At 53.8% G+C, this 11,516-nt stretch overlaps 1 protein-coding gene across 6 annotated transcripts; it reads right to left on the bottom strand.

Moving 5' to 3' along the window:
* Nucleotides 1-27: 27 nt before the first annotated feature.
* On the bottom strand, nucleotides 28-7,891 carry DNAJB2 (DnaJ heat shock protein family (Hsp40) member B2). Of its 6 annotated transcripts, none has more exons than XM_036319222.1 (8): nucleotides 7,348-7,666; nucleotides 6,642-6,751; nucleotides 5,634-5,687; nucleotides 5,340-5,462; nucleotides 4,181-4,580; nucleotides 3,936-4,006; nucleotides 2,887-3,093; nucleotides 28-239 (listed from the first exon to the last, which is right to left on the bottom strand). In XM_036319222.1, exons 1-8 carry the CDS (start codon nucleotides 7,410-7,412, stop codon nucleotides 235-237), a joined length of 1,035 nt encoding a protein of 344 aa, XP_036175115.1. In that variant the 5' UTR covers nucleotides 7,413-7,666; the 3' UTR covers nucleotides 28-234. The 6 variants fall into 6 exon arrangements, with proteins under 6 accessions (XP_036175115.1, XP_036175113.1, XP_036175114.1 ...); XM_036319220.1 differs by lacking the exon at nucleotides 28-239 and adding an exon at nucleotides 7,724-7,891 and having other exon boundaries at nucleotides 883-3,093; nucleotides 7,348-7,447; XM_036319221.1 differs by lacking the exon at nucleotides 28-239 and adding an exon at nucleotides 883-1,814 and having other exon boundaries at nucleotides 7,348-7,664.
* Between the last annotated feature and the right edge of the window lie 3,625 nt (nucleotides 7,892-11,516).

Genomic DNA, 11,516 nt, shown 5'->3' with positions numbered 1-11,516 from the left:
GCCTCACCTGGGCTCGACTGAGGCGCATGCATTTACTTGTTTAATCTTCATACATTCCAGTATGTTTGACCTCTCAAAGGCTAGGAGTGGGCAAAACCACCACTTGGCAAAATTCCAGAAGATCTCTCTCCCTCAAGACAGAAGCTTGAAATTCTTCTTTCAGGTTAGGCTGCTTCCTTGCTTTCAGAAAAATACACTATGGACCCTTTGGCTATGGACGATGAGGCCAAGCGTTTATCCTGGAATGGGAGAGAGAGTGCGTGGTGAGCCACACCGCCCTGCGTGCCGATGGGAAGGTGCTTGCCCCATGGCTGGAGGGGCAGCTCTACACGTATCTGTAGAACAGGAGAGGTACCTGGCTTTCTCCTCCCTGGGTCCTGATGAGCTGGGGGCCTGGATCTTGAGTGGGGCAGACCTGTGCCACTCCACGTGGGGGAGGCGGGCCCCTGAGACCCGCCACTGGCTTTGGGCTAAGGAAATCTGTGAAAGGGCTCAGTCTATGTACATTTTTACAGGCTCTCACCACATGTTCCCTGCTTTTTGTTGTCCTTAGGCTTTCAGTCAAGTCATACCTTAGTCTGGTCCTAGCTGTGCTGCAGTGTGTTGGGACCCTGCATAAGGGGAAACACAGCTGCCTGGGAAAGCCATCTGTGGGGCCCCAGGAGGTGAGGGCAGAAGAATGGGAGCACTTCTCAGGATTCCACACGTGCTGTTTTGGGGGGGGGGGGGGTAGCAGACCAGCCAAAGAGGGGATGTCTGCTGTCAGCTGGGAAGGCTTGCAACCTCTAGGTGTTTGGGTAATAAAGGAAGGTGTGTCACCCACTGGTCCCATAGATCCCCGGGCCTCCCTGGGAAGGAAGGACACAGGAGCAGAGCACCACCGAGCTCTCCAAACTCAGCTTTATTGACCAACTTCCAGTGTTTCCCTCTGGCCTGAGCTCAGCCCAGCTGGCTTTGATAGGTCTCTGAGACACAATGTCACAGGGTCTGGCATACCCCAGCTCCACCACTCCCCTCCCTGGCCATGGGGCTCCCCAGGCAGGGAGGAGGAGAGGCAGCTCAGCTGTGGTGTTGGAAAGAATGGTCAGCAGGGTCAGAGGCCATAGAAGCCATACAAGCAGCAACATGCCTGGAGTTCCCATCGCATGCCAATCCCAGATCCACACGCGCGCACACACACACACACACACACACCCCAGAGGGCCCTTCCCTTCAAGCTCTCTGCCAGTCCACACCCATCAGCTTTTAGTGATCCCGTCCCAGCTGTTCCTCAGACCCCTGTACTGTCCACAAGAAAAGAGCCTCTCCCAGATGCCACAGGGCTTTGATTTCTACACATTTCTACACGCTAACCCTGCTGCTAGCAAGAGGTGTCAGGGGAATGGAAGCTCAGACCATTACCCCTTCATCCACATTTTCACCATCCCTGCTAGGGGCATATCAAATGATAAGTTCTCCCCATCTCACAGCCAGTGACAGGCCGACCTGGAGTGGAACTACATGTCCCAAGATGCACAGCTCCATAACCACACACCACTTCCCCCAAGCACAATCTATCAGAAATGAGGCAGGGTGTGTTGCATTCTGGGACTAGTAGTCTCCAAGAGACAGCACCAACCACCCAGTGAAGAGTTTACAGGCTAAGACTACTGACGTCTCCCACCCAGACCCCACCCACCACCCAGGCCCAGCTCTATGCTCAGCACAGGTGAGGGAGAGGAATGGAGAGTCCCCTCCCAGCCCACAGAGGAGGGCGCTGTCCTGTAGGAACTGTGCATCGACTCTGGATCCCGGACATCCAGCTCAGAACACATCTGGGAAGAGAGTGGGGGTGGGTGACAGGAGAGAGGGTCAGCAGCAAGCCGTGGAGGGTGGTGCCACAGAGCATGCAGACCTGGACTGGCCCTGTGGCCTCTCCCTGAGCCCTGACGCATGGTGAAGTGGGATGGGGCACGGTCCCCTTGTAGGCCTCCCTCCTGGGCACCCTGGCTTTATCCCACTGCTCCCGGGTTAGCCAGCCTCACCTCTGCCTAGTCCCAAGGCCTAGGGCAGGCTGAGGCAGCAAGAAGAAGGGAGGAGGAGCGGGCTCCGGTTCCGAATCTGGATGGCCCAGAGGCTCCCACCCCACCCAGCCAGCCTCCCCGGAAGACCTTATGGCCCTACCGGCCACAGCATCTTCCTCGACACACAGAGGCCTTCTTGGGGAAGGAAGAAGGGAGTCCTAGCCAGACAGCAGTGAAAGCAAGCGATGCGGCCCACGGGGAATTGCAGAGTAAGGAAGAGCAGCAGCACCAGAAGGGAAGCAACAGAGACAGTCAGAGCTCAGCACAGCACAGAAACCAGGGCAGGGTGCCCGCAGCTGGACAGGGGGAGCCGAGACTCCCCAGTGGAGCTGCCGACTCGGGCTCAGAGAACCCCAGGCCAAGTCCTCCTTCCTTGACATCATCAGCAACACAGGTTGCTGGGCACAGAAGGCCTGCCCCAAACCACTAATGCCCCTTAGAAAGCCCCCATCACATAAGAAGTGCATCCTGGCTCCTCAGGTCCTCCCACCGCTGGGCTTCACCAGGGACCTATCAGCTCAGCAGAGCAAAGCCTGAGTCCACACCAGAGGGCAGGGGACCTGGAGGGAAACTGTAGGGGGAGCATGGGGTTGGAGGGGCCACATCCCCCTCTGTTCTGACAGTGAGCAGGACCCAGGTCACCCAGAATTGGGGTGGGTTGAGCTTGGCGATCAGAGGATGAGGCACTGAGCGGCCTTAACCTCCACGGGTGAGCCAGGTTTGGCTGTGTCACTCCTTGCACTCTCCTGAGTCCCCCCCATGCCCGGATCTTGGTACTGGGCCTTGGGCTGCCCCTGCCGTCTTCGCTGTGCGTCCCGCCCACCTGCCGGTTTCTTCCCAGCTGCCTCCATCTCTGACAGGCTGTAGGCCATGGCAAGCTGCATGTCCTCATCCTCCTCCAAGAAGCTGCTGCCAAAAGGGCGTGAGGCAGGGGACCGCTGCACCTGAGCGCCCCCAGATCTGGAAGTAACAGCCGATTGCTGTTCCCGACGGCTCAGCTCCAAACCCAGTGCCAGGTCGTCTGGGATACCTACAGGAGTCACAGGCACCATGAGGCCCCCTGGCCCAGGCCAGGGGAATCCTGCCAGGCTGGCCCCATGCAGCACTCTGACCACTTCCAGCTCCTCTTTTGGAAATGGCATCCATGCATGTGAACACCTAGCATAGTGGTTATGAACATGGGCAGGGATTCAGTTCCAGCATGAGCTCCCGCCTTGGGCAAGTCATTCTACCTCCCTGAGCCGCCTTCCCTCATCTATAAAATGGGAATGATGAGAAATCCTGCACTGCCAAATTGTCCCGATGGTTAAGCCAGACAGCACAGTGTTCCCAGGGTCAGCAGGTCGGCAGGCATGAAAGGGTAGCCATGGCGACCACCCTGTACAGCAAGGAGTTGTGGTAAGAGTTCAGCTCCAGGAATCCTGTGTCCTGAGTTTCATTCCTGGATTTCCTCCTCACTAAGTAGGACAGAGCCTTGGACCTGAGGGTACTTGGGTTTATAGCCATTTAACTGTGCTGAGGCACAGCTTCCTCAAGTGAAAACTAGGGCAAACACCAACTGCCCTGCTTTCCCCGGCTGTTTGAAGACTATAGAGGACATGGTATGCATGCAAGTGCTTTAAAAATAGTAGAGTTCTGCAAATGCACCCCACTAATGATGACAGTCATTAGCTGTGCCCTGGGAGGCTCCTCAATTCCCTGTCCTGGTCCCCATCCCCATGATCACCATCCAGAGATCCTGCAAGTCTGGCCTGTGGTTGCCATTCCCTCCCTGCTCTGAGGGAGTTGAGACTGCAGCAGTTTGAGGAGGTAGCTTTGGGGCATGGGGCTGGGGCTTCCTGCCAGGGACTGAGTGACAGGGCTGCTCCTCACCATTGATCGAGACTGACTTCAGCTGCCCGTCCTCCTCCACTTCCACCCGCTCCTGCCCGTTCTCCATGATTCTGTGGGAGACAGCACAGGTCATTCAGCGGGCATGCCTGAGTCCCACAGGCGCTCGTCCAGGCTCTGGGATGCTGCAGTGAACAGGACAGACTGGGCTCTGCCCTCAAGGGGCCGACTTTCTAGTTGTATGCAGCTCCCCCTCCACCCAATATGGTCCCAGGAGGAGCCCTCACCTGCGTGTCGTGATGCGGTGTCCCTGGACAAAGGCGGTGGATGTAGAGACAGAGCGAAAAGCACCAGCCCCAGGACTGAAGGAGAAAGACGAGGAGGAGATTTCTGGCATTGGGACAGAGGAGGAGGAGGAGAGGTTGTTAGACCGGGGTTGTATGCAGCAGGCTGCAGTCACAATGGGCCAGGAACCTGTGTGCTCTCTCCACAGGCAGGGCTCCGGATGCACCAGAGAGCCTTGGAAAAGCCAGGAGCTGAGGCGAGGGGTTCCAGGATGCAGAGATGGTGAAAATGGGAAGGGACAGCACTTACCAGTGTGTCCAGGGAAGGAGGTAGAGAAGGCAAAGAAGGGGCCTGCGGGCCGGGAACCCCGGTTCTGAAGGTCTGAGAAGGGGCCCAGTTCTTCTGCAACAGTAAGCAGATTAACAATCATCTGGTGAAGAGATTTCTTCAAAAAAATAAATAAATATGTGAATCCTGCTTTAAAGTCTAGAAACATAAGCTGCTAATCATAAATCCTAAGTCTGATTTTTTTCTCGTCTGCTTGAACTTATTTATAAATAAATTCCTTTATAATATTATAGATGAAAAGGTTCAGTAGTACATTCTGTCCACAATAAAGAATAAAGGAAGGAGGTGGGAGGGAAGGAGTGAGGGAGGACAGAGAGTTCCTTCCATATAAGAAGAGCAGGACGGTGTGATGCCAGGCCAACACAGTGACGAGTCCCGCTCTGCCATCTGCTGTATCTCTAAGCAAGTGATCTGAATGTGCCTCAGTTTTGTCATCTGCAAATGGGGATAAAATTATCTGCCTCACAGAGTTCATATTAATCATTTCAAATAATGGTAACTGTTTTTGTTTGTGATGGCATTATCACTGTCACATGAGGCTTGGAGCCTTGCTTCATGGCTGTCATTGTGGAGGCCTAACAATGTATCATTGTTATCGTTTCATAAGACAAGTCTCTGAAGTGCCACTCCTGGGTCACGTGAGTTGAGGCCTGTGTAAGGTTCTGTCCCCGCTCTCACTGGATCCACCCCCACATCTTCCGTCTGTGGAATTCTGCTTCCCTCTCAGCCTTCCCCATCAGGACTTCCCAGCTGACGGAGAGTGGGCCTGCAGGGGGAAGTCAAGCTAGTCAGGGGCCTCTGGAGTCCACTCACCAAAGAGCTCCGCAAAAGGGTCCCCAGTCCCGAAGAACTCCCGGAAGACCTCCTCGGGGCTGCGGAAGGTGAAGGTGAAGCCAGGCCCACTACTGCCAGCTTCCGCCCGAGATGGGCCAGTTCCTGGAGGAGAGGCAGATTGAGGAGGGGGCTTAGAGTGTACATCCTGGCCGAGCCAGGGGACCCCACCTCAGGCATGGCCAGGAGCCCCGAGAGAGCATCCATTGTGAGCAGCTGCCCTCCCCCTCTCCTCCCTGACCCACTTCCATTTCTGGGCCCCACCACTCCACCTACCTGCTCCAGTCAGCCCTTCCCGGCCATAGCGGTCATAGATCTCTCGCTTATGCTCTGGAAGAAGAGACCAGGTCATTTCTCTCTGCCTCTGGGATAACGGCCTCCCCTTTTGGCCTAAGTCCCTCAGAAGACTGCCCAGAGACTGACACTTGGGGGCAGCAAGGTGCAAAGGGGACAGGGGTTATAGGTTTTAGCTGCAGCTCATCTGTAAAATGGACATAACAGCACCTACCTCTGAGGGTTGTTGCAGGATTAAATGAGACAATTCATGGAAACGGCTTAACACAGTGCCTGATACATAGTAAGTGTTCTGTAAATGTTAGCTCATTATGACTGTGTTATTCCTGGTCAGGGCTTAGCCTACGTGTCACTTTCTCAGAGAGGCCTCTGGGGCCATCGCAACATCCCTCTCACGTCCCCCTGCTACTTTCCTTAGGAAAACTCTTGTCTATCTATTTATTTGGGTAATGTCAATCTTCCCTGACCAGAATGTGATAAACCCATCAGGGTGAGGACAGTGCCTTCTTGTCCTCCATTGTTCCCCAGTACCCAGCAAGGGCCCAGCACCATAAACATTCAATGAATATTTTTTGAATGAATGAGAAAAGGACTTGGACTCATATTCCAGCTGTGTGATCTTGAGCACGTTACTTCACCTCTCCCAGCCTCAGTCCCCTTGCCAGTAAAATGGGGGTGATAAATTCTGCCTTGCAGGATGGCTGCGAACACTCCTGGAGATTACACCCACCCATGCCTGGCACAGAGGCGGCTGGGCATACACGTCGGGCATCCTCTCCTTTGTCAGGACCCATGTTGCAACTACCAGACATTGGGGAGCAGACACTGAGCTCAGAGGATTAGGGGAAGAACAAAAAGGTAGTTTGCACAGAGTAGGTGCTCATTTGAAGGAACAAGGTCCCAGAGTCCCTGTGGGAAATGTGTGTGTGTGGGGGGGGGGGGCAGGAAGTGGGGGTGATGGGTGCTGCCCTGCTCTGTCCCTGGCCTTACGGTCTGACAGCACTTCATATGCCTCCGCCACTTCCTTGAACTTCTTCTCAGCAAACTCTTTATTATCCGGGTTCTTGTCTGGGTGCCACTGAAGAGCCTTCCGCCGGTACCTGCAGGAAGTGGGTTCAGAGGGAAGGGCCGAGGGACAAATGCAGGCACTTCCCCTCACAGAAGAGAATGACCCACTTTCCCATTAGCCAGCCCATGTCCTTTCATCCGTGAGCCTGTTCCACCCCAGCTGCTGGGCAGCCTCCGCTGCGGTGCTTTAGCGGAGGCCTATCGCTAGGACTGCTTGTAGTAACAGGTGATAATGTGGGGGTGAGAAGGCCCAGCCCTCACTCTCCCTGGGGCTCCATGGGGCTGGGGTTGCAAAGGTGGGGGGGGGGTACAGGTGGCCATGGAGGGTAGAGGGGCAGTGGTCCCTCCTGGTCAGTGCCTGGGCATCTTTACCCAGCATCCCGAGAAAGCCCCCATCTAGGGGCTGGGGGGGGGGGGGGGACTGCAAGGGAGGGGAAGGGAAAGTTTGCTAAAGAAGGACCCAGCTCCCAGCAGAACTTCACAGCTATGGACGTCCTCCTACTCATCGGGGGTCTCCCTCCTCCCTACAGATGTCAAGGGCCTGGTTCTGCGTCTGAAGGGCCCCAAGGTGCTGGTGGTGGGAGGTGGCGGTGGGAGAGGCTTTGCGGTGCGCAGGGGAGGCACTTACGCCTTCTTGATGTCATCTGCGGAGGCACTGGGCGGCACGTCTAGGATCTCATAGTAGGATGCCATGGCAACTTGTCAGCAGTCAGGCGGGCCTCCGCGGGCTGCAGGAGAGAAGGACGAGTCAGGAAGAAAGACCCAAGGGCGCCTCCCTGGGGCCGGAGCCCCCCCAGGTGGCGGGCGGCGTTTCCAGGGGAAGCGGAGCCCACCGGGCTCTGCTCGCGGCGGTGACTAGGCTCGCTCGAGCAGCCTTATCGGCCCCCGCAGGCCGGTGCCACCGGCTATCTCGGTGCCCAGGCCCAGGGAGCCCTATCGCAGCAGCCCCCTAACTCCGCAGCAGGGCCCAGAGCCCCCAGTCTGAACAGGCACCCTGCCCGCACCTCCTCCGCCCGGAGTCCTGGGGCCCCTGCGGCGCCCCGCCCCTGCACCCCGCAGGGAACCGTCTGGCACCCGCTGCCGGGCTCGCGGCTGCTGCGTAGGACGCTCCCGGCCCAGCTGTGCGCGCAGGCATGCGTCAGCTGCACGGAAACTACTAGAGTCAGAGGAGGCCGGCCCGGCCGGTCACCTGGGGTGTGGGGAGGGGTGGGGGTGGGGTGGGGGTGCTGCTGCACGGGCTGCCGGGAGATGGGGGCGGAGCCGGCTATTTTGGGCTTGCACCGGGAAGACGTCATCCCCAGCTGGGACCTGGGAGACCGCGGCGAGCTCCATCCAGGCTGACACACTTGCCAACCAACAAGCCACCTGGCCCCTGGTCCCGCTGTCGCTTTTCTCTAAACAGGCTCAATGATCGATAGTTAACTCACCCCGGAGGAAATCGCCACCTCAAGGACTCACAGATTTCCCCTTTGGACCTAAATCCTCCCCCTTTTTCAGATTCCACCTCTAGTCCCAGGTCCTCAAAAGAGGACAGACCTGCCTCTCTCTCATAGCGTCTTGTGGCATCCTTAATCACACTTGTCAGAGTGACAAATGAGCATTTATTTGTTTATTTGATTGACATGTACTTCGCCCACTAAAATGTAAATTCCACAGGGCAGAGCTTGTGTCTTGTTTGTACTAGAGTATTAGGGCTCAGGTACAGTGGTGGGGTTCAGAAACAGCCATTGGATGATTAAATAATGCACGGTTGCCAGCCTCTTACTGGCAGTTTTGACACATTTGGGGAAGTAGGGTTAAAGGGGAAGAGGAAAACCAAAAAAAAAAAAAAAAGGAAAAGAAATTTCCTGGTTTTAAGATTTTCCTTCCCAACGTGATCCTATTAAGTAGACTTCTGCCTCAAAATGACTCCTGGGTTCAAGCTTCATGGGAGATTTAGAGAACTTTCCAGAACTGGCTCCTGCTTGATATCCACCAAGCATTAATTGCACATCTTCTCCATAGTAGATGTGGCCAGGATATAAAAAGGAGACTGTGGCCCAATCCCTGCCTCCTCAGGCTCAACTCGGTAAGATACCAGCCCGTTAATACAGCCCACTGGGAAACCCCTAAGGTTTGGAAATAGATCTGGATTTGCAGCCTGACAGTACTATGTGATTTGGGGAAAACTCTAAGGACGCCATTTTCCCTCCCTAAATACAGGGAAAGTCTAGGGCTGTTTGAAAGTCAGATGAGGTGGGGTATGTAGTCAGTCGTAGTACAGTCTTCCCTGGCATCATTATTGGCCCAAGCAGCAATGGCTATGAAGCCAGAAGGGTGTTCAGGCTTTATGACCCAGAAATGCTTCTCTGAAGAGAAGGGCTTGAGCCAGACATGGGCAAAGAGAGTGGTATTTAGAAGTGGTATTCAGAGGGAGTATTTAGAAGCTCATTTTGGCTGAGTAGCTCAGCTACATCCTCGAATAAGAGAACTTTGTCCAGTTGTCCTGGCTGCCCACAGTCTGAGCCTCCTGCCTACATTTGGGGAATTCCCATTGCGTAGGTCTTGAAGGCAGCCAGGCCAGCCACCGCCTGCCAGAAAGCCCGGACACTTGCTCTCCTAGACTTCTCGGCTCCAAGGGTGCAGGCAAAAGACACAGCTCTGCCAGTGGCAAGCTCCCACTGGGACTCTGAATCTGGATCAAGTCACAGAAAAGCTGGGACAGTTGAGAATTCATTTCTGCATTGTGATGGCAGTGGAGCCAGCAGTGGCCTCTAGTGTCCGGAGGAGAAAATGTCAGCCTCGGTGCCTGGGTGGGAGGGGGCCTCACTGCAGTGGGCAGAGGGACTGGCAAGCTGTCCTGTGCCCTGACCTTGACGGTGGTGCCGGCTGCCCACGTTCCCTTGGAGCTTACCTGTTTGCGGAGGCTTGTTTGGTGGCCCTAAATACTGATTCTGTGTGCTACCTGACACCTCTCCAAGTCTGTGTGTGTGTGTGTGTGTGTGTGTGTGTGCGTGCTTTTTTAATTTGCCAGAGTTAGTTTCTGCTTTTTACAACAAAAGTCTGACTGATCTTGGTATAAGAGGAAGGAATAGGTTAGGTCACTCTAAAATCTTCCAAATCTCTTTCTTCTTACTTCTCTTATCTCCACAGACATTTTTCTAGCACCTACCATGTAAGTGGTTGTATTAAGAATAGGAATACAAAGTGGCTTAAGTTCCAGTCCCTATTCTCAACAAGATGAAAATATAGCTGGGACATAGACAAATGACAGCTGGGAGAAATTATATAAAACACATCTAGCAAGCAGGATTCATCTCCTTTGTTCACAAAGAATTCCAACAAATCAATAAGAAAAGACAAACAATGCCATTTTTTTAAAAAATGGGCAAAGAGCACAGACAAGACAGTTCGTAGAAGAGAAAGTACCGACTTTTAAACAATTGAAAAGATGCTCAACTTCATTCATAATAAGAGAATTATGAAGGAAATCTGTGACAAAATACTTTCACTTATCAGATGATTGACCAAGATTAAAAAGTTCAGTACATCGTATGGGCAAGGCTGTGGGCACAGGCATTCTCATACACTGGTAAAGGGAGAGTAATTTGGTATAACTTCTAAACAGAGCAATATGGGGTATGTTAAAATTAAAGGTGCATAGCCTTTGACCACGATTGCAAATCTAATAACTTATGGTTGAATATATGTGCAAAGACATATACACAAGGGTTGCAGCATTTTTTTCAATAGCAAAAAAAAAAAAAAGGAAACAACCTAAATACCCATTTAACCAGTACACTGGCTAAATAAGTGATGGAATGGAATGGAATACTAAATTGCCACCAGAAAGAATGAGGTATGTTCTAACACAGACTATCTTCTAGATTTATTGATAAGTGTGTGTGTGTGGGGGGGGGGGGGGAACAGGTATAGAACAAAGTGTATGTAGTTTTGTATACACACAGTATGTATAGATGTCTCTGGAAGGAAACACTAATAAAAAGTCAACAGTGGTGGCTGCCAAGAGGGGAACCAATGAAGGAAACATTTTCATGGTATAAGTTTATTTTTGTTCATCTCGTTGGTACTTTTGAATTCTGAAGCACGTGTACATAACTGTACAGATACATACAGAATTTTTTAAAAATTGGGAAAATAGGTTATTGGCAAGAAGCTAAGCAGCCTATGCCAAGCACAAAATGAGTGATAGAGACACACGCAGTAGGGGCCGGGAGGATCTAGAGGAGGCAGAGCTCCCAGGGTTGGATGGGTTCCGGGTGACCGTGACCTCAGCTGGAAGGAATGACAACATTGAGACAAGCAGGGGGAGTGGCATTCCAGGAGGAGGGAATGGTGGGAATGCCGCTTTGGGGGCAGGCATGTTCCGGACACATCAGAGGCGAGAAAATAAAGGTGTTGGGTGGGATCCAAGGCTGGGAGCCTGTCTCTTGTGTCTGCCCGCAGGAGATAATTGTAGTCCAGCTTTAGAGGCATCACGGATGAAAGCATTCCCCTTCACTGAGGGAGTCCTCAGGAGCTCGGCTGGGTCACTCCCAGCTGCCCCATGGAGGTCAGAGTTGCCACCTCCACACACGCACACCCAGCCCAACCTAGGCCTGCCAGCACCTGCCAGCAGGGTTTCTAGCTGGGAGGCCTTTCGGGTCTGAGAGGAGGTGGCCTTACAGCTGCCCGGGGTGGGCTGGCTGGTACCGTGGACAGGAAGGGAACCTGACTGCCTCTCTGGATGCCCAGCATCTTGGCAGGCGAGGCCCTCCCTACTGGCCTCCCAAGCCTTCACCTCACCTCTTATGAGAT

This window comes from Myotis myotis, unplaced genomic scaffold (assembly GCF_014108235.1).
Source record: "Myotis myotis isolate mMyoMyo1 unplaced genomic scaffold, mMyoMyo1.p scaffold_m19_p_8, whole genome shotgun sequence".
Lineage (NCBI taxonomy): Eukaryota > Metazoa > Chordata > Mammalia > Chiroptera > Vespertilionidae > Myotis > Myotis myotis.
The sequence above is the reverse complement of the archived record's forward strand: the minus strand, read 5'-3'. Positions and strand labels throughout refer to the sequence as shown.

Coding starts and splice junctions, on each gene's coding strand:
- DNAJB2 (XM_036319220.1), bottom strand. CDS start 7,412: ATGGCATCCTACTATGAGATCCTAGACGTGCCGCCCAGTGCCTCCGCA. Junction 6,752..7,347: donor GCAGATGACATCAAGAAGGC/GTAAGTGCCTCC, acceptor CACTTCCTGCAG/GTACCGGCGGAAGGCTCTTC. Junction 5,463..5,633: donor GGAAGGGCTGACTGGAGCAG/GTAGGTGGAGTG, acceptor CCTCTCCTCCAG/GAACTGGCCCATCTCGGGCG.